The sequence below is a fragment of the Portunus trituberculatus genome, chromosome 44 (genome assembly GCF_017591435.1).
Source record: "Portunus trituberculatus isolate SZX2019 chromosome 44, ASM1759143v1, whole genome shotgun sequence".
Classification (NCBI taxonomy): domain Eukaryota; kingdom Metazoa; phylum Arthropoda; class Malacostraca; order Decapoda; family Portunidae; genus Portunus; species Portunus trituberculatus.
Genome location: NC_059298.1, coordinates 7,813,869 through 7,832,538, shown reverse-complemented (window position 1 = coordinate 7,832,538; position 18,670 = coordinate 7,813,869). Strand labels below are relative to the sequence as shown.

General features: G+C 42.3%; 1 protein-coding gene and 1 long non-coding RNA gene across 2 annotated transcripts in view; one reads left to right on the top strand and one right to left on the bottom strand.

Moving 5' to 3' along the window:
* The window catches only part of LOC123518552 (protein tramtrack, alpha isoform-like), a 140,913-nt gene extending 134,695 nt beyond the window's left edge, over positions 1-6,218 (top strand). Inside the window, exons 6-8 of the mRNA XM_045279390.1 lie at positions 135-346; positions 1,430-1,665; positions 2,140-6,218. Of these exons, the coding sequence (XP_045135325.1) occupies positions 135-346; positions 1,430-1,665; positions 2,140-2,320 (629 nt within the window). The 3' untranslated portion in view covers positions 2,321-6,218. The remainder of the gene's footprint in view (positions 1-134; positions 347-1,429; positions 1,666-2,139) is intronic.
* Positions 1-11,701, bottom strand: part of LOC123518554 — a 33,152-nt gene extending 21,451 nt beyond the window's left edge. The window contains exon 1 of the long non-coding RNA XR_006678817.1: positions 11,563-11,701. This is a non-coding gene — a long non-coding RNA (uncharacterized LOC123518554). The remainder of the gene's footprint in view (positions 1-11,562) is intronic.
* Between the last annotated feature and the right edge of the window lie 6,969 nt (positions 11,702-18,670).

The following is an 18,670-nucleotide window of genomic DNA, read 5'->3' as shown; positions in this document are numbered from 1 at the left end:
CTGCCAACACCTCATCCACACACTGCCATCCGCACCCAACGACCGCCATCACGCTGCCATTAACACCATGTCTCCCGCCCAACACGCCATCAAACTCCACTTCCACGCCATACTAACGCCCGTGCCGCCCACAGAGGTGTGTTGTGTGCCGGACATCTGGACGGCCGAGGGAGGGGTGGTGAGAGGGTCCACGCCTATCAAGCAGGAGAGACCCACGCCCACTCCGACGCCTGGCACGCCCACCACCACGCCAGCAGTCACGCCTGCCACCACGCCCACGCCGCTGCTCACCACGCCCAGCCTCCCCTCCATACTCGCGCCCATTCAACAAGTGCCCCTCGACCTGGTACGTCTCTCTCTCTCTCTCTCTCTCTCTCTCTCTCTCTCTCTCTCTCTCTCTCTCTCTCTCTCTCCCAAGCTCTTGCTCTCTCCCTAACTGTTCCCCCCTTCCTCCCTCTCCCTCTCTCCTCCCGTCCTTCTGCAAACAAGAGTATTCACTTCTCTTGCAAAGTAAGACAATTAATGCTTGGGCATGTGAGTAATGGTACGATGAATTGAGATAAGAGTGTTAAATAGGAAGTTGTCTTATAACAATTACTGTATACATGATTATTAGTAGTTATGAATTCAGTATCTTTTCCAAATTTTCAGTGTATTTTTTTCTTCATTTGAATATTTTTCTTTTCAACCATCACAAGATATATATATATATATATATATATATATATATATATATATATATATATATATATATATATATATATATATATATATATATATATATATATATATATATATATATATATATATATATATATATATATATATATATATATATATATATATATATATATATATATATATATATATAACATACAATATATTCCGCTACCTGAGACTAATAGCAACCCAACACACACACACACACACACACACACACACACACACACACACACACACACACACACACACACATACACACTGGTCGTTGGCTGTCGTTCAATACTAATTAACGGACAGACCACCTTTAGTGCATTACAGAGAGCATGGCTGATGATGTTCCGATGTATTTACCCCCCTGACGACCCTCCCTGCCTCTCTCTCTCTCTCTCTCTCTCTCTCTCTCTCTCTCTCTCTCTCTCTCTCTCTCTCTCTCTCTCTCTCTCTCTCTCTCTTTCAGTACATGATCCCGTTCTTAAATCAATCAGTTAGTAAGTCAATCAGTCAGTCAGTCAGTCAAATACCTCGCCTAACACAACATTATCTATGCTCTTAATAATCAATCTTTCTTTTTATCTATCAATCAATCAGTCTATCTATCTATCTATTTATCTATCTATCTATCTATCTATCTATCTATCTATCAATATTTACATACCTACCTATCTATCTATTTAGACCTCACCTAACACACCTCTCGTTCCCTCAGGTGATAGACTCCTGTGATGGTAACGAGCTGGAGCAAAACGTTACCCTTGACTACGTGCTGAACAGTAACGGAACGGCGACGTGCAAGTTGTGCGGGGAGCTGCTGCCGTCGCGAAACCACTGGTACCGCCACAAGTACAAGACGCACGCCACGGCCCTCTACCGCTGCGACGATTGCGGCGTGGTGTACAAGAGTAAGAAGGGATACGAGACACATATGGAAGTCAAACACGCAAAGTGAGTGGGTAAAGGTTTGTTGGGAATTGTCAGGTGGATTATTTTTGTTCGAGTTGCTTGAGTGAAGAGAACTTGTGTTTAGATTTAAGAGTGAAGAAAAACTATGGTGCGTTTAAATAGCATAGCAGTCAAATAAAGAAATGAAAGGTTACAGGAAAAGTTGAAGATATTGACAGACAAGCGAAAGAATGTTAAAAATTAATATAATAGTTGAGGATGGAATGAAAAAGAATTGGTTTGTAAAAGATAGCTTGACACAGATCTGGGCCGGGAACAGAGAACAGAGTTAATTAAAAGCAACAACAAAGCACACACACACACACACACACACACACACACACACACAAAATAAACAAAACCCTTTAAAACTAAAACCTATCTTTCTCTTTCCCTCCTACTCACCTAACCACCCTTCCACCTTGCACCCACACACTCTGTCACACCCTTCACTACTTCCACCACCTCCTCCTGCAGGGTGAAGCCATCGTGCGGGGAGCGGCCAAGGAAGAGAGATTGGCAGACGGTGAACAAGTCGATGGAGGAAGCCAAGAGACAGCAAGAGGAGGCAATGGTGAGCGCCATCATCGCCAGAGTGAAGCTGGAGTGTGCTATGGAAGGCGAGGACTGCTCCAGACGAGGCTACCAGAAGCACTGAAACAAACCCACCACCACCACCACCATCACCACAACCACCACCACCACTCCGACCAATGTAAGCTGAAGGGAGAAGCGGAGAAGCAAGAGTACAACGAGGAGGAGGAAAACGAGGGGTGTGAAGAAGCTCAGTATACGTGATATGAAAAGACATGGAAGGAAAACTGCGCATCTTCAAAAATAGGAAGAAAGATAGGAAGGAAATAAAGGAAGTGAATAAGATCAAAGAATTAACAGCTTCTCCAGTACCACATTTAGTCGTAAAAATATAATAAATGGTAGTGAGATACGGAAGTTGAAGACAGGAGTTCGTCTCATTATGAAGAAAAGTAAGAAATGATGAAGATGAAATTAACTTATGGTGTTTGCGCATAGGAAATATAAATAAATGAATGCATAAGAAAAATTAAGAAAAAGCATAAAAGAAGGATGTGTGCAAATGAAAGGTGAAAATTATGGCAATAGTGTCAGAAAGAGAAGAAAGAAAGAAGAGATGGTAGCGAAAAGGAGTGAATGACTAGAGAAGATGAAAAATGAATAAATGAAATCATGAATACGAAAATTAAACAAAAAAAAAACAATTATGTACAATAAAATGAAAACGTGTAAGTGAGATAATCGGAAATGAAAGAGGAGAAGAAGCAGGAGGAAGAGAAGGAGGATATAAATATAGGAAAAGGAGAGGGAGAAGTAGGAGGAAAAGGAAAAAGAAGAAGAGGAGGAGGAGGAGGAGAAAGAAGAAAAGGACCACAGCGCGGAGTGATAAACCAGAGGCCGACAAATCATAATATAGTGTACATAATGAAGTAGCGATAAGTGTGTGTGTGTGTGTGTGTGTGTGTGTGTGTGTGTGTGTGTGTGTGTGTGTGTGTGTGTGATGGCCGGGGTGTAGGAAGAGGAACGTAGGAGAGACACAAGTGGTGATATAAAACTGTGTATAATGAACAATACAAAGTGGAGATGGAAGTACTGTACACAATGCTCGAGTACTTCATGGCAACAGGTGGCACGAGAAGATAACAAAACAACAAACACAACAGGAAACAATCAGCACAAGGAATGGAAACAAAAACAACAACCAAGGGAACAAAACAAAGGTGCAGAACAAATAAAGAAAACAGCAAAACGGAGCCTTTTTTCAACTCAAAGTAGAAATAATTAATACGTGAGGTGGTGCTTTTCCTTTTAACAACAGTAATAACAAGGACAGTAATGATAATAATAATAATAACAAAATAATAATAGTAATAATAATAATAATAATAATAATAATAATAATAATAATAATAATAATAATCTTAAAAATCAATCAATAACACACAATAACAAAACTAATCAGTAAGGATTGTCTTTCTCAATCTCACAAGGAAGACGAGAGACACCACACAGCGAGACAGAGCGAGAAAGAACAGCCTAAGCCCAAGCCATAGCCGAACACCTGCATAATGAACTCCGAATAGAAGAAATCAACAAAGGAAAAGCAAGGAAAGAGAAAGACTGAAAAAATCAAGCACCTCATAGTTAGAGGACAGTTATCTGGTGGAAGCTTGAGTGATCGCGTGAATGAAGCAAGGAGGAAGAAGAGCAACAGACTTAAACAACGAATAGCAAGGTGAGTTACAACGTGGCATCATCCCTTGCCCTCCCTCCCACACCCGCCGAGAGACGATAAGAGGGAGGAGGGTGGGGAGGCGACACTGCGCAGCCCGCCCTCTACAGGATTCCTCCCGCGCACACCACCACACCAGCATACGCCGATGCATCAAGACAACAACAATATCAACTCCACAGAAACCATAAGAATGATCTCCGTTCACTGCCGCCCTGACGAACACTGCAGTGACGTGCGGACCAAGCCTGACCCATCACAGAGGGGCACACGATGCCGTCTGCTCACGTCACGGCAGCAGTGGTTTGTTACTCGGCGACTCCCACAACACCAAAGCAGGACAACAACAGTGTCAGTATATTCACCACAGGGCTTTTTGTTTCCTCTCTCCAAATCCTCAGGGCTTTCCTCTCTGTCCTGTCCTATCCTGACGAAAGATGAAGCGATAGAGACACACGTCGAGAGGCAGCGCACGGTACAAGGCAGCCAACTGAGCAGTATTTCCTCAAGTATCACTCCAGCGCGTGGGCTCAACCCCAGGTGTTTGTACTAATTACCGGTAACCTGTTTAGCGATAAGGGAACTGCCCCGCCGCCATAATAATACCTCAGACACTAGTGAAAGACTCGCAGTGGCGTAAGTAGTGTAGGTTGGGGCGCCACACCTTGAGGCGCGCCCAAACTCTGCCAGCTCCGGACCAGCTGCTGCCGCGATGCTGGCACGTGTGTGTGTCTGTGTGTGTGCTCGCGTGTCGCACCCAGCCTGCCCGGAGTCCAAAGAGGCTCACAGTGGGCGCGAAAGAAGGGCGGTGTAGCTGAACTAAAGGTGGCAGCAGCAACAGTAACAGCAGGCTGGCAGGGTGACGCTGAAAGGGCGCCCCGACCCTGACGAACCGACAAACTGTAGCTCTACTAAACATTATATAAACTCTGGTGCTCCTCATGTCCAATTTCTTATTAACGACTACCCCGTTTACTATACAAAACATGGTCAAACCTTTTTCTCGGTAGAATAGAAGAAATTTCCAGGTTTTTCATCATCCATTTTAGGTGATAACATATATATATTTTTCCCGCTTGCTGTGACTGTGTGTTCAAGAATATTGTGCGTTTCTTCATCTCGATGTGTTAAAAGATCATTGTCATGGCAAAACAAACCCCTTTCGGGAGATTCTCTTATCGAATAACATTTATTTAGGGTTAAGATGATCCACGTGACTCGAGTGGTCGGTCTTTGGTTTCCTTCTCGTCCCCGGGTGGCCGTGCCCGGGTGCAGTTTGTACATCAACGAATTCTCATTAACATTTTGTATTCTCGCGAGTATACATATATACACATAGGTTTTTTGCCCCATTTATAATAGCTATCAACATTATTAACTTTTAAACAACTTTTTGGCTTCACGACTAACTTTGAAAGGTTACATATAAATAATACTAATGCTAATGATAGTAATAATATAATTATTATTAATGGTAAGTGGCGGTGGGCGGTGCGTGTCTATCTGTGATGAGCGCCCTCCGCGGACTGCGAGTGATAGTGATCTCAATACCAAAGACGCCCTAAAATTATCCTTTTTTATCATTATATATTATACAAACGATTATTGCAGAGTGTATATACTACGTTATCATAGGTATTGATAGAGAGTACCAAGCCCTCAGTTCAAAGGTGAAGGTTCAAATTACGTTGGTATATTTGTTTTAGCTTCTAATGAGAATAGTTTTTTATATATGTATATTATATAATATTATGACTACGAGTTGCGACCCTATGTAAGTTTTCTCTTGATTCTGCTGTTTATGCTTCACACACACACACACACACACACACACACACACACACACACACACACACAGAAAAATGCGCCCGCGCGCACATGAGGATGGAGCTGGCTTTACCTTACTACTATAAAAATATTAATACTGTTACTATTGCTGCCAATAATAATGTATAGCAAAGATACTGTTAATAATATCTCTTCCTCTCATACCTTTATCATTTGATTACTATTACTACTACTATTACTACTGCTACTACTACTACTACTACTACTACTACTACTACTACTACTACTACTACTACTACTACTACTACTACTACTACTACTACTACTACCTCAAGCACTGTTAATTCCAGCACACTCACCACGGCTACTACCACCAACACCTACACCCTGTCTCGCTGAGCAACAGGTCTACACACACACACACACACACACACACACACACACACACACACACACACACACACACACACACACACACACACACACAAACAAACAAACACACCCTCATAACTTTCAGCTCCCAACGCCTGCCTCGCGTCCCTGTTATCCTTTCAACCCCCTTGACACACCTCGCCGCCTCTACCCTTCCTTCACGCGCGTCTCCAAAGCAAAGTACAAGAAAGTCTATGTATTCGCTTTTATTATCAAGGAACTGAGTCTAACTGTATGGGTTTCAAATAACTTGTCGGTGGAAAAATGCAACGAGAATCCAAATCATGATCAGAAAATACTGTTATCTGTGATTTTGCTTATTTTGTGTTACAGCATAAGAAAATGTGCTACCTGAATATTCTCAAATCTTGTACACAGCACCTCAGGCGATTTATAAGGAAGATAGGATTTAAATTTGCAAATTCTTTGATAAATTAAGATTATAAATACAAGTAGTTACATTGCATTCCATATAGTGTTCGCTCCAGTTACGCAATTACCTAATCAAGACTCATGATTCGCTACCTATTCAATATTCACCTCGCAGTAAGGTTGTTACTCTGCCCTACATTAATGTCACCTACCATGAGCTCTGAGGTTAAAAAGACGGACAGACGCCCGTATTTAGAAACGCCTTCCCTTCTCAGTACGACAATTTTCCGAGTCCACAGAAAAAACTAGCCGGGTTTTCAGACAGTTTCTTCCTTTTGATGAACTAGAAATGTTGCCAATATAACACCAGAGTCCTGAAAATAATCTTAAAACACGAGTATCTTCAAATGGAGCCTATGGTAAGCAGTGATGGTGAGAGAGCGGAACGTTTCAGAATACAGCCAGAAGTGAGCTCCCAGACAACTTGCAATGATGGCGTGTACCCCAAACTTTACTTTCCAATGTCAAATAACGTCAGTAAGTTTGCAAAACTCCCATCATCATTCCCGCAACAACAGTGAAGGCAGGCGTACTCACTTGCCCCACCACAAGACCTCCACACACACACACACACAAACACACACACACACACTGTTCACGGGTCATGTACTTCCAGAAGGAACTGAGGAAGTATCTCAATAGGGCACTAGACTATATACCTCCTCCTCCTTCTCCTCCTCCTCACAACACACACCTACCTACACACCTTAACTCACACGTCTCACCAGTGGCGGGATGGGTGATAAAGTGTGGTGGATACTACTAGTCGATATCTGTATAACATTGCAACTCATACTGAGGAATAAAAGTTACTTAATTCCTCAAAAATAATTAATCTCTAGCCGATGAAGTAATCAGTATTTCATGTACTGGTCTATCTTAAATTCCTGAAATGTGCCATAAACTTAGTAACTGTCAACAGATTCATCAGAAATCCGTGGATGAAATTAAATGACAATGGATACTCTCAATGTTGTCAAAATTATCGAAGGTATCTACCAGAGTAACGATCGCACATCCACTTACTGAGAGATGAGTGAACAACAATTACACACATTCCTCTCCATCCCATCGTGAGTGGCAGGGAGGCAAGCAGCGCACTGATCTTCACCCGTATATGAAGACTCTCATATTCACTGAACTAACACTAACAATGATCACCGCTAATTCTTTTTGACATATTCTCATCTGCCGTCAGTCATGGAATGAAAAAACGTGTTATTATAGCTTCATAACTCAATACAGCCAGTACAATAATAAACACAAGAATCCGATGTCAGTGACGCATCTCCCTGCCACGTACTGTTATTCACCTCTCTCTCTCTCTCTCTCTCTCTCTCTCTCTCTCTCTCTCTCTCTCTCTCTCTCTCGTCTGTTGGCATACGCTTGGTACAAATGAGTTCTCGATAAACTTGTTTAATCAATGGTGGAGTAAAAAAACTATTAAATAAAACGCCGGGTAACAAATTATTATTATCATAGTATTGCATCATATTTCCGAGTGTGTGTGTACATTGTAAGCCTCAAGTGTGTGTGAGAGAGAAGCAAGCTGTCAGTCCTGTGTTTGTTTGGCGTGAATGTTTACCTTGCTTCGCTCTTTGTTGTTATTCGTTTCACCGCCGCCAAACAGACAGACAGACCCACACCTGTGTTATTTCCATGAATGGCTGAGTGTTCGTACTACATTAATGTGTTCATGTACGTATGTAGGCTATATGTATGCATCCTCGCGACATACACGACTACTACTATTACTACTACTACTGCTACTACTACCACTATTACTACTACCACTTTTACTACTGTTACTATTCCTCTACATTGCCGTACATGCTTACATACATGCAGCAAAGTCAAGTCCTTGTAATGTATATTTTGTAACTGTTCTATTGTTTCCCTTGAGTTGTTCGCGACTCGGTTGTTTGCGACGCATGTGTAAAATGTATACAAATCTGTCTCTCCTTCCCTCCTGAGTTTCGATGAGAAATAAGGAAGATGGGGAGACAAGAGCAGGGACTCTCGCTGACCGACCCGTCTCGACGCAGGTTTGTGACATGATACAATCAGACGAAGCTTTAATTAACCACGGCAAGACCTGCGCGTCCAGAGACTGGGTCAGCCAGCTCAGGGAGTCGTCAGTCACTTCTAGTCCCGTTCAGTACCTTTCAGTTTTTCCTTTTCTGTCGAATCAAAATCTTACGTAAGAATCGTGTTTGTTATAAGCGTTACTTAGCTGGTGTGACCGGCGTTACTGTTAAGCGCGGGTGGCGGCGAGGTGGCAGGGCACTGGTGGCGTGTGCTGTGTACTGTCTTCAGGCTCGCCACGGCCCCAGCCACGCCTCGCTCCGCCCGCTGTTCATACCTCATGTTTTCTTGGCACCTCACAGCGAAGGCACCATCACGTCCTCACACCATCAAGCCCCTCTTCCTCCTCCTCCTCCCCCTCCTCCTCCTCCTCAGCCTCACTCAAAATTCTTTCCCTAGTACTATTTTCCATGTCCTCCGCGGCACCACCATCACCATCATTATCATCACCTACATTCATTCATTCATCCACTCCATTCAAATATCCTCCATTTATTTTCTACTTGAGTTATTCTTTTTTTTTTTTATTTACACAAATCAAAGAATGATAAAGAAGGGAGAAATCAATCGATTGGAACGCTTTTTCTTCTCACTTACATGAGACAGGAACTAAACTGTTGCTGTACTCTGTGCTCCCACTATGAAACTTATAAGTCATCTTCATTTACAATATAAGAAAGGAAAAACACAGTGGTAGAACGAATCCTCAAAAAAAAAAATAGTTGCAAGGATTTAACATATGCTTAGAGGATCGGTATCTACTATACATTTCAGCGGTGGACAAACGGTGTTTTTTGCAGATATCTCCTAAACGAATCGTTGGATGAGTATGATATTTCAACACACTACCTTGAACATCCGTTCGTGATTTATGGTTAACATACCACAGTGCTATATGTGTTATGTGAGGAGTTTACTCGTGAAAAATAACACAAAGCCGACGAGTCATGTTGATGCATTCGAATGAAAGTGTGCCCCCCCCCCCACACACCCACCCAAACCATTCCTAACCACTACTACGTCTCCCCCGTCTCGGAAGTTCTCGTCCTCTTTATCCCTCCTCTCCTCTCCCTAGCTCCTCGCCTCCCTCACTCCTGTGTCCCTCCCTACTTCTCCCACCACTGTATTTATACATTATAATGTTCTGTAAGTGTGTATGTATAGATATGATTATTAACGAGTATGGTACAATTTCATGAAGGCAAGAAGTGGTTCACGTTGATAATTACTGTACAACAGCACGTTTACGTGTAGTATATAGAAGAGCCATGTTTGCAGTCGTTATGGTCAACCATGTGAACATGATGTGCTGGAATTACCTGTGACCTGGACCTTCTACTGTTAGGAAAAGTTGATACTCTTATTGCGTACTGTCTACCTATTGATCATAAAAGTGGTCCAGTTTATATATAATATTATTTTGTTGTTAGATACGTTGCTTATTATCCAGCTATACGGCCATTAACAGCGGAATTAGCTATTGCTTTCACGGTCGTTTGACCCACTCTGGTTTTCATGTCCACATATACCAGCAATTGTATTAAATAATATCATTAATGTATGATATGTATGTACATACTGACGTATGTAACTATTATACCTATACGTATGTAATTACAATAGGGAAAAAAATCAAAGGTGGAAGGCTGATGGTGTGAATAGGGGTGAAGAGGAAGCGGGAAGAGGGTCATGCGATACTGGGGTAGAGAAGGAGTGGTCTGGGGTTCTTCAGGGTGGTGGTGGTGGTGGTGGAGGGTTAGACGAGTACCCACACTCGTCCGATTCTGTATAACACCTTTGATATGATGACTGGCTTAGGCGTAATATCACTCAGTAAACTCCTCACATAACACATATAGCACTGTGGTATGTTAACCATAAATTACGAACGGATGTTCAGGGTAGTGTGTTGAAATATCATACTCATCCAACGATTCGTTTAGGAGATATCTGCAAAAAACACCGTTTGTCCACCGCTGAAATGTATAGTAGTTAGTTGTAATCTCTAGTTTATCCTTTGCATACGTACAAGTTTTTTTAGAATTCTTAAGGACACGTTAGATAAAAGTGGCATGACCCCATTATTGTAACTGAAGGGTTGAATTATGAAGAGATATGTAGCGATAATTAAATAGAATAGTGGGCGTTACGATCAAATTAGATTCAAAATACGTGTTCATGTGTGATTCGTATCTCTATTACCACGAGTGTTTAGCCAGGGAGAACCCAAGATGCATCTCCTGGTGTGCAAAATACTTGGTACCGAGTTACGTGACTTGAGCTGAGCCTTCACTCATGACCACCATCACGTCCAAGTTCGTTTTCTTCACCCTCTCCCTTTGTCGCCGTTCCCGCCGCCCAGCCTGCTGCCTATACCTCCCAACATTTCCTTCAGTCATTAGCCTTCCCCGCTAAAAGGCCCAACCTCCTAAGCTCTAAAATATCCACCGTTTGTTCAGAAATGTTCTTATCCACCTCCCCGCACCAGCTGCTTCACCTTCACTCGCCTTTATTTCATAGAAATTAATCTTTTCTAGCTGTTCCCCTACTCTCACCTCTCCGCTTCCCCAATCTGTCCCTCCGCCCCCACTACTCCCTTCCCACACCCTCTCTCTCTCTCTCTCTCTCCGCTAGTTTGGTAGTTCAGTAGTCTGCCTTCTCAGTCATTTAACTCTTAATGAACCTTCTCTACACCGCCTCTTATTACGAGCTATCAGTATCAATTAATACTGATCAGTATTCGATGAATGCGATACATACTCGGCTAATATTCAGTCCTAGAAGTTAAGCTCTAAGTGCGCATCTATGCAATGAAACACCACCAAATGAGTTAATTTTCCTACCAGCTGTTCAGTCGATCTCGAGTTAGCCAAGAAGCAACTAACAAAAGTACTCACCTCGAGGAAGTGCTCAGAAACACCACAACACCACACCAAATTCAGGCAGCACAAAAGGGTCAGGTACACAAGGGGAGGCGGCGGAAGGTGTCCCCGTGTCACCCTCAGCAATAGTGATAGCCTGTCCTCTACCGTGATCTCTGGCCCACGTCCTCGTACTGTTTGCTAGTCATCTTTTTACGTTCCTGAATTATATTGGTCGATTCTAGTATGCGTTAATTCTTCACTCGACCTGAACACAGAAAAATATATTAAGGAGATCAGTAAAAAGAAACCCACATTTATTTGCTTTTAAGATATGTAAAAGATAGTGCGGGTTACACAAGTATTACTAACAGGACGCTGCCACCTCAAGATTATCTTCGAATTTTCACTAATATGAACAAACTGAAAAACAAACACAGAAATAGAACCAGGGCACTATTCTGAGTTTGCCATGACAATCAGTTAAATGAAATGGATAGATTAGTTCAGCAAGATGATGCAATCCGCTGTATCCCTCCGCACACTCACAACACACTGTCGTCTCTTCGTCATCATAGTCTGAACCACTTCTGCGCCGCGCCTCCACCACATTCAAAAGCCTTTACTATAGGTGATGCTACACGAGTTTCTTAGAATGTTTTTGTATGGTTGTAATGACATATTAACAAGATTTTTCCATCATTAACAAGAATAAACTTTTAAAACCCTGCTGATCATACGGGTGGCTTCTGATAATAATCGTGGTGAAACAACAGAGCATTTCAGAGTATGGTTTCATTACGCACATTGCAGGTCCATGGTGATCTTGACGCGGCACACACACACATACACACATCATCGGTGCCGCTTGACTATACTAAGCGTGAGGACAGAAATAGTTATCACGTCATTCCTAATTTCTATCTCTATCTATTTCTATCTATGCTTCGACTACTACTACTACTACTACTACTACTACTACTACTACTACTACTACTACTACTACTACCATCAATCTCATACTGTTTTATTATTTCATGCACGGAAATTTACTTGTTTTCAGCCTCTCTCTCCTCCGCAGGACCTTTTAATTAACGCCTGACGTGCGCACTGCTTAGCACTCCCTCACTCACTTATTGTACTCACTCATTCCCTCATCGTACTCCCTCACACACTCACTCCTCATTTACTCCCTCTCCCTCTCCCCCGCCCGATCTCCCGGTGTCCTGAGCGCATGGGGTAAAACTAAATAAATAAATAAATAAATAAATAAATAAATATTCTCGCGTTACGTAACAATGAAGGACGTACCTGTGAGTGGCGACACCTGAGTGCACGCAGCTCATGTGTGTGTGTGTGTGTGTGTGTGTGTGTGTGTGTGTGTGTGTGTGTGTGTCGCCACGAGGGACATTAGTGCTTGTTTGTCTCTTTGTTTGTGTGACGCCATTTCTCCCCCACCTCCAGTGTGTGAGGGGGGAGGGAGGAAGGGGGGACACGGCGGCAGCAGCAGCAGCAGAGGCCTGATTCAGAGAGTAAATAATTAAGAGAAATATAAATAAATAAAACTTAAAAGGAGAAAAGGTACCACTGTTGTATGATATTAATATAATCTTATTGACTGATTCGCCTATTGTCATATTTATATTTCGTCATCCGTCGTGCTTTAAGAAGGTATTATATCATTGACACTTTGTATAATATCACGTTGTTATTTTCACCGTTTTGCTTTGGTCTCTGGTGAATAGATGAATAAAATAGTCGGGATGTTTTTATTTATTTTTTTTTTTTCGGGGGCAAGTGTTTGTGTTGTTATTTCTTTCCTTTTTTCAGATTGTTGTTGTTTTCAATTCGTCCATTCTCATTTCACTCGTTCGACAATTTCAAAAATCAAACGTCATTCCATTCATGCATCTCAATTTTTGTGACATCCTTTCTGTCTCCTTCCCTCCCTCCCTCCATCCATCCATCCATCCATCCATCCATCCATCCCTCCCATGAACACTCACTCACTCACTTGCTCACTCACTCACTCTCTGTTTTATTTTGTCCCTACCTTTCTCTCCCTCCTTCACACTCATTATGTTTCAATTCCTCGCTGAAAAACAACAAAACCGAATCCGCCAGGCAGTCAGTTAAGAGTGAAAAAATATTGAATCAAACAAAACACACACTCACACACGCACACGCAATAGTTTCCTCAGGCTTGTCAGAAAAGAGAGAGAAAAATAAAAAAAAATAATAAAAACCAAAACAAACCACAAAAGTGTCAAACAAACATACAAATACTCACACCGATTCGTATACCATATGACATCATTCATTCCTCTCCTTTTTTTTTTTTCACTTAAATCTGGGAAAAAAAAATAACAATAAAAAGATGTATAAATGTGTTCCTCATTTTGAAAAACGTGTTTGTGTTATGTCATTTCCCAAACCCTCACAACAAACACACCTTTCCCTGAGTCATTCACCGTATTCAGAATCGCCTTCTTCTCTCAACACGACGATTTCCTGAAGCCACATAGACGATTTTCTGAGTCTCCAAGACCGTTTCTCCTTTTAATTTACTTGTTAATCTTGCCAATCTATCACCATAATCATAAAAATGCCCCTAAAAACACAAGAATCTTCAACTGGAGCCTTTGGAAAACAGTGATGGTGAGAGAGCGAAGCGTTTCAGAAAACGGGTCATTACCTCACCTTCTTCCTACACCAACCCCTTCCCTTCCCTGCCTTCTTTCCATCCCCCGTCTCTCCCTCCCTCCCTCCCTGCCCTAGTCCCACGCCTCATAAGGAAGGGCAAGGCAGGTTAATATATTATAGCGTGTCTCGCCAAGTCAGATTTTTTCTATTCTACTCTATGTGACGAATACTCAATAAATAAACTCTGGAAATATGCCCCTGTCTGTCAGTCTGTGTGCCTCCTTAGTTCATGTGTTTATCCTGCTTACACGTACTGGCGGAGTAATGGAATGAAGGGTTTACGGAAAGGGGAAACTTACCATCCACTACCAAACAAGTGGAATAAAAGGCTCACTGAGATGCAAGTCCATAAAGAAAAGACAAAAAGGTAATACCCAAAAATTACGAAAGGTGTATTAAAATTTCCTTTGTGAACGAGTTTATGTTATAGATAGAGAAAAATACAGAAGAAGGCAGGGCGTGCCAGAGTTAACCAATAGAATGGATGAAAGGAGTAAGATGCACAGAAGAGATATGAGAAGATGGTATGACAGATAGATATGAGTAAGTATATTTCATAGAGACTACCAGGTATAGGTTTGATGACTTCTTGCAATTTCCCCTGTTCAGATTTATAAGGGAGAGAAGTACAAATCAGTTCACAAAATCTTATTCATGAGAGGTATATACTAATTAACCAATGACGTGGCGGGTCCATGGACACCGGATTGTTTCAAGGGAAGGATGGAGAACACGTACTGTGGTTAGAGAGATAACAATGGCAGATAGTAAGCTTTAACCCCTTCAATACTGGGACACATTTTTACCTTCGGATTTGTGTACGATTAGACCATTTTATTGACATTATGGAGGTCTATGGAGGTCATAAGATTAATGGCCAGAATCTTCACTATTCTAATACCACACATGAGTTTCTGAAGCTGTGCAAAATCACCAAATAATAAGCAGAATGAACATGGTAACGCGTCATGGTACTAAAGAGGTTAAGTACTCAAGAGTTGGCCTTACATGGGTCAACTAACCTCTCCCACTCTCCTAATATTTTTATACCTTATTTGTGTGCACCAAACAGTTTTCTTTCTTCCATCATTAAACCTGAGAGATAAAACGCTCCAGTCTTCGTTTTCGATAGTTGATAATGATACTATGCTGATTTCTTTGAGCAAAGCTAGTCTATCTAAGTGACAAAAATATAACTACTGGCTTTAAAGTACTCAATCACGTTCATTCCTTTTGTTGTCGTCGGTGTCTCTTTGAAAATATACTTTGAACTTACAACAAACCGTTTTATTACGCTTCAAGAGAAAACAAGAGATAAATAACGAAAGCTTAGAAAAAAAAATGAAGTACACTTAATGTCATTTATGAGAGAGAGAGAGAGAGAGAGAGAGAGAGAGAGAGAGAGAGAGAGAGAGAGAGAGAGAGAGAGAGAGGTGAAGCGTAGGGAGGGACGCAATATTGTAGAAGTATCCCATAAAACAAGCATTTTCTGTAAAGGTAAGAAAGTCAGAAATTTCGAATCATAAGGGGAACTATTTTAAGAACGAAAATAAGCACAAAGAAATATAGGAGGAGGAGAAGTAGCAGTAGCAGCACTAGCATCAGCACTAGCACCACCACCACCACCAGCAGCAGTTCGTAGTAGTAGTAGCAGTAGCAGTAGTAGTATGAATAGTAGTCCATAGTTACAACTACAGTAACATCAATAATAGCAGTACCAGTATAGCAGTATGAGCAGTAATATAATCATCAGCACCAGCAGCACCAGCAGCAGCATCCCTCACTTGGTTTTATGGGCACACAACACCAGTAGTTCTTTCCACTACAGGCTCCTTTGATTTCCTCTTCGTTCGAGCCTCATAACGACTTGTACTGCCCGCCTGACTCCCTGCACCACTCGCCAATGCACTCTGTACGCATGGGATGGTACCATTAGTGAGGTAAGGGACTGGGCACGCACGCAGGCACGCACGCACGTAGGAGGGAAAGGGAGAGTTAGGGTGACTGACAGAGGAAAGTTGGTGGGTTAGATGAGTTACTGAAGCCACTGGAGGGGACAGAGGAAAAGTTTACTAATTATCCGTCCAGTAGAAGATTATTAGCTCAATGAATAAACAAACTGATGAACAACGCAAGAATATACTTATATAAACACTGGAATGGAGAAAAGATCTTTATTGATATTGCAGTGACAACCTGGTGACGGTGACTAATTCTATTACTGTCACCTGCCATCACACACACACACACACACACACACACACACACCGCGTAGTGTAGTGGTTAGCACGCTCGACTCACACTCGAGAGGGTCCGGGTTCGAGTCCCGGAGGCGGCGAGGCAAATGGGCAAGCCTCTTAATGTGTGGCCCCTATTCACCTAGCAGTAAATAGGTACGGGATGTAACTCGAGGGGTTGTGACCTCTTTTTCCCGGTGTGTAGAGTGTGTTGTGGTCTCAGTCCAACCCGAAGATCGGTCTATGAGCTCTGAGCTCGCTCCGTAATGGGGAAGACTGGCTGGGTGACCAGCAGACGACCAAGGTGAATTACACACACACAGACACACAGACACACACACCCACACACACAGAGAGCCTTCAGGGATTAATATTCATAAAGAAAGAGAGAGAATAAAGAAAATATATTGTTGAACAAAGTAATAACTGGAAGTGTGGATGAGAGAGAGAGAGAGAGAGAGAGAGAGAGAGAGAGAGAGAGAGAGAGAGAGAGAGAGAGAGAGAGAGAACTCCCTGAAGACTAGGATGCAATGGATATGTTTCTTAGTTAGACACACACACACACACACACACACACAAACACACACACACAAGCTATACACTATACATACGCACGATCTGCATTAACATACCCCACTGCGACAGAGGAACATTAACACCAACATTAAAATGCAAATAGGAGCAGAGTGGACACCCCACCACACACACCTTTTCCTCCCAGCCCGCCTTTTTTCCCCCTCCTACTCCTACTTTTTGCACCTTCTCCCTTTTACCTCTTATTCCTCCTCTTCCTTCTGCATAGTACCGTGCTCTTTCTCTATGTACTCCATGTCTCTACGTTTCTCTATCTTTTTTTCAGGATTTCTTTAAACAATCTTTACACAAATTTATCATACTTCCTTTTCTCTTTTACTATTTACTTGCTTTCTATTTCACTTTTTTTCTTTATTTTCTCTTCACATTCCTTTTCAAGCTTTCACTCTAACTCCTCAAGCTTCTCTCTTTTATCCCTCTCCTTCGCTGTCAGAGAAGGAGAAGACGGATTTTCCTTGACAATATGACAGACATTATTTCCAACCGATCTCTGACGAACTGGCACTGTGAGAGAGAGAGAGAGAGAGAGAGAGAGAGAGAGAGAGAGAGAGAGAGAGAGAGAGAGAGAGAGAGAGAGAGAGAGAGAGAGAGAGAGAGAGAGAGAGAGAGAGAGAGAGAGAGTGGGAGGCAGTTAAGAAGGGTGAAATGGAGTGAGGTAAATCATTGTTTCTCAGTAATAGGGGAAAAGAAAGGATTAGTGGCTGGAAGAGAGAGAGAGAGAGAGAGAGAGAGAGAGAGAGAGAGAGAGAGAGAGAGAGAGAGAGAGAGAGAGAGAGAGAGAGAGAGAGAGAGAGAGAGAGAGAGAGAGAGAGAGAGAGAGAGACATTGAAGTGTAAAGAAGAAAGGGAAGGAAGACATGAATAAAAGGAGACTTTAAGGCTTTAGCAGAGAGAGAGAGAGAGAGAGAGAGAGAGAGAGAGAGAGAGAGAGAGAGAGAGAGAGAGAGAGAGAGAGAGAGAGAGACCGTTTAATATATGACTTTCCTTACCATTATCTCTATATCTATCGCAACAAAAGATCCACAGCCACCCTTCTCTCTCTCTCTCTCTCTCTCTCTCTCTCTCTCTCTCTCTCTCTCTCATCTCATTTCAGCTTCCCACTTTCTGTGTGTGTGTATGTGTGTGTGTGTGTGTGTGTGTGTGTGTGTGTGTGTGTGTGTGTGTGTGTGTGTGTGTGTGTGTGTGTGTGTGTGTGTGTGTGTATGTGTGTGTGTGTGTCCCTCTGTATTCCAGCGCCTAATGAAATACGAGGCTCCGGCGTTACATATTCAAAGGACAGACAAGCAGCGGGACCTTCCCCCCACACCGATTCCTGAAACAACTTCAGGACACACACACACACACACACACACACACACACACACACACACACACACACACACAGGAAATGTTTGCATGTGTGGCGGAATGAGATTGTTCTGTTGGCGTCCTAAGGTAACCCAAACCAGTGAAGTGTAACAAACGTTACCTGTATCCAATCAACCTTACACCGTCTCTAATCTAACTTGTGTAACGTAATCTATGCCACCTTACATCGCATGACTTTATTCAGTTTAAACTAACCTCAGCCTAATTTCATCCAACTTCTAATGCAACTCCACCTAACTTAAC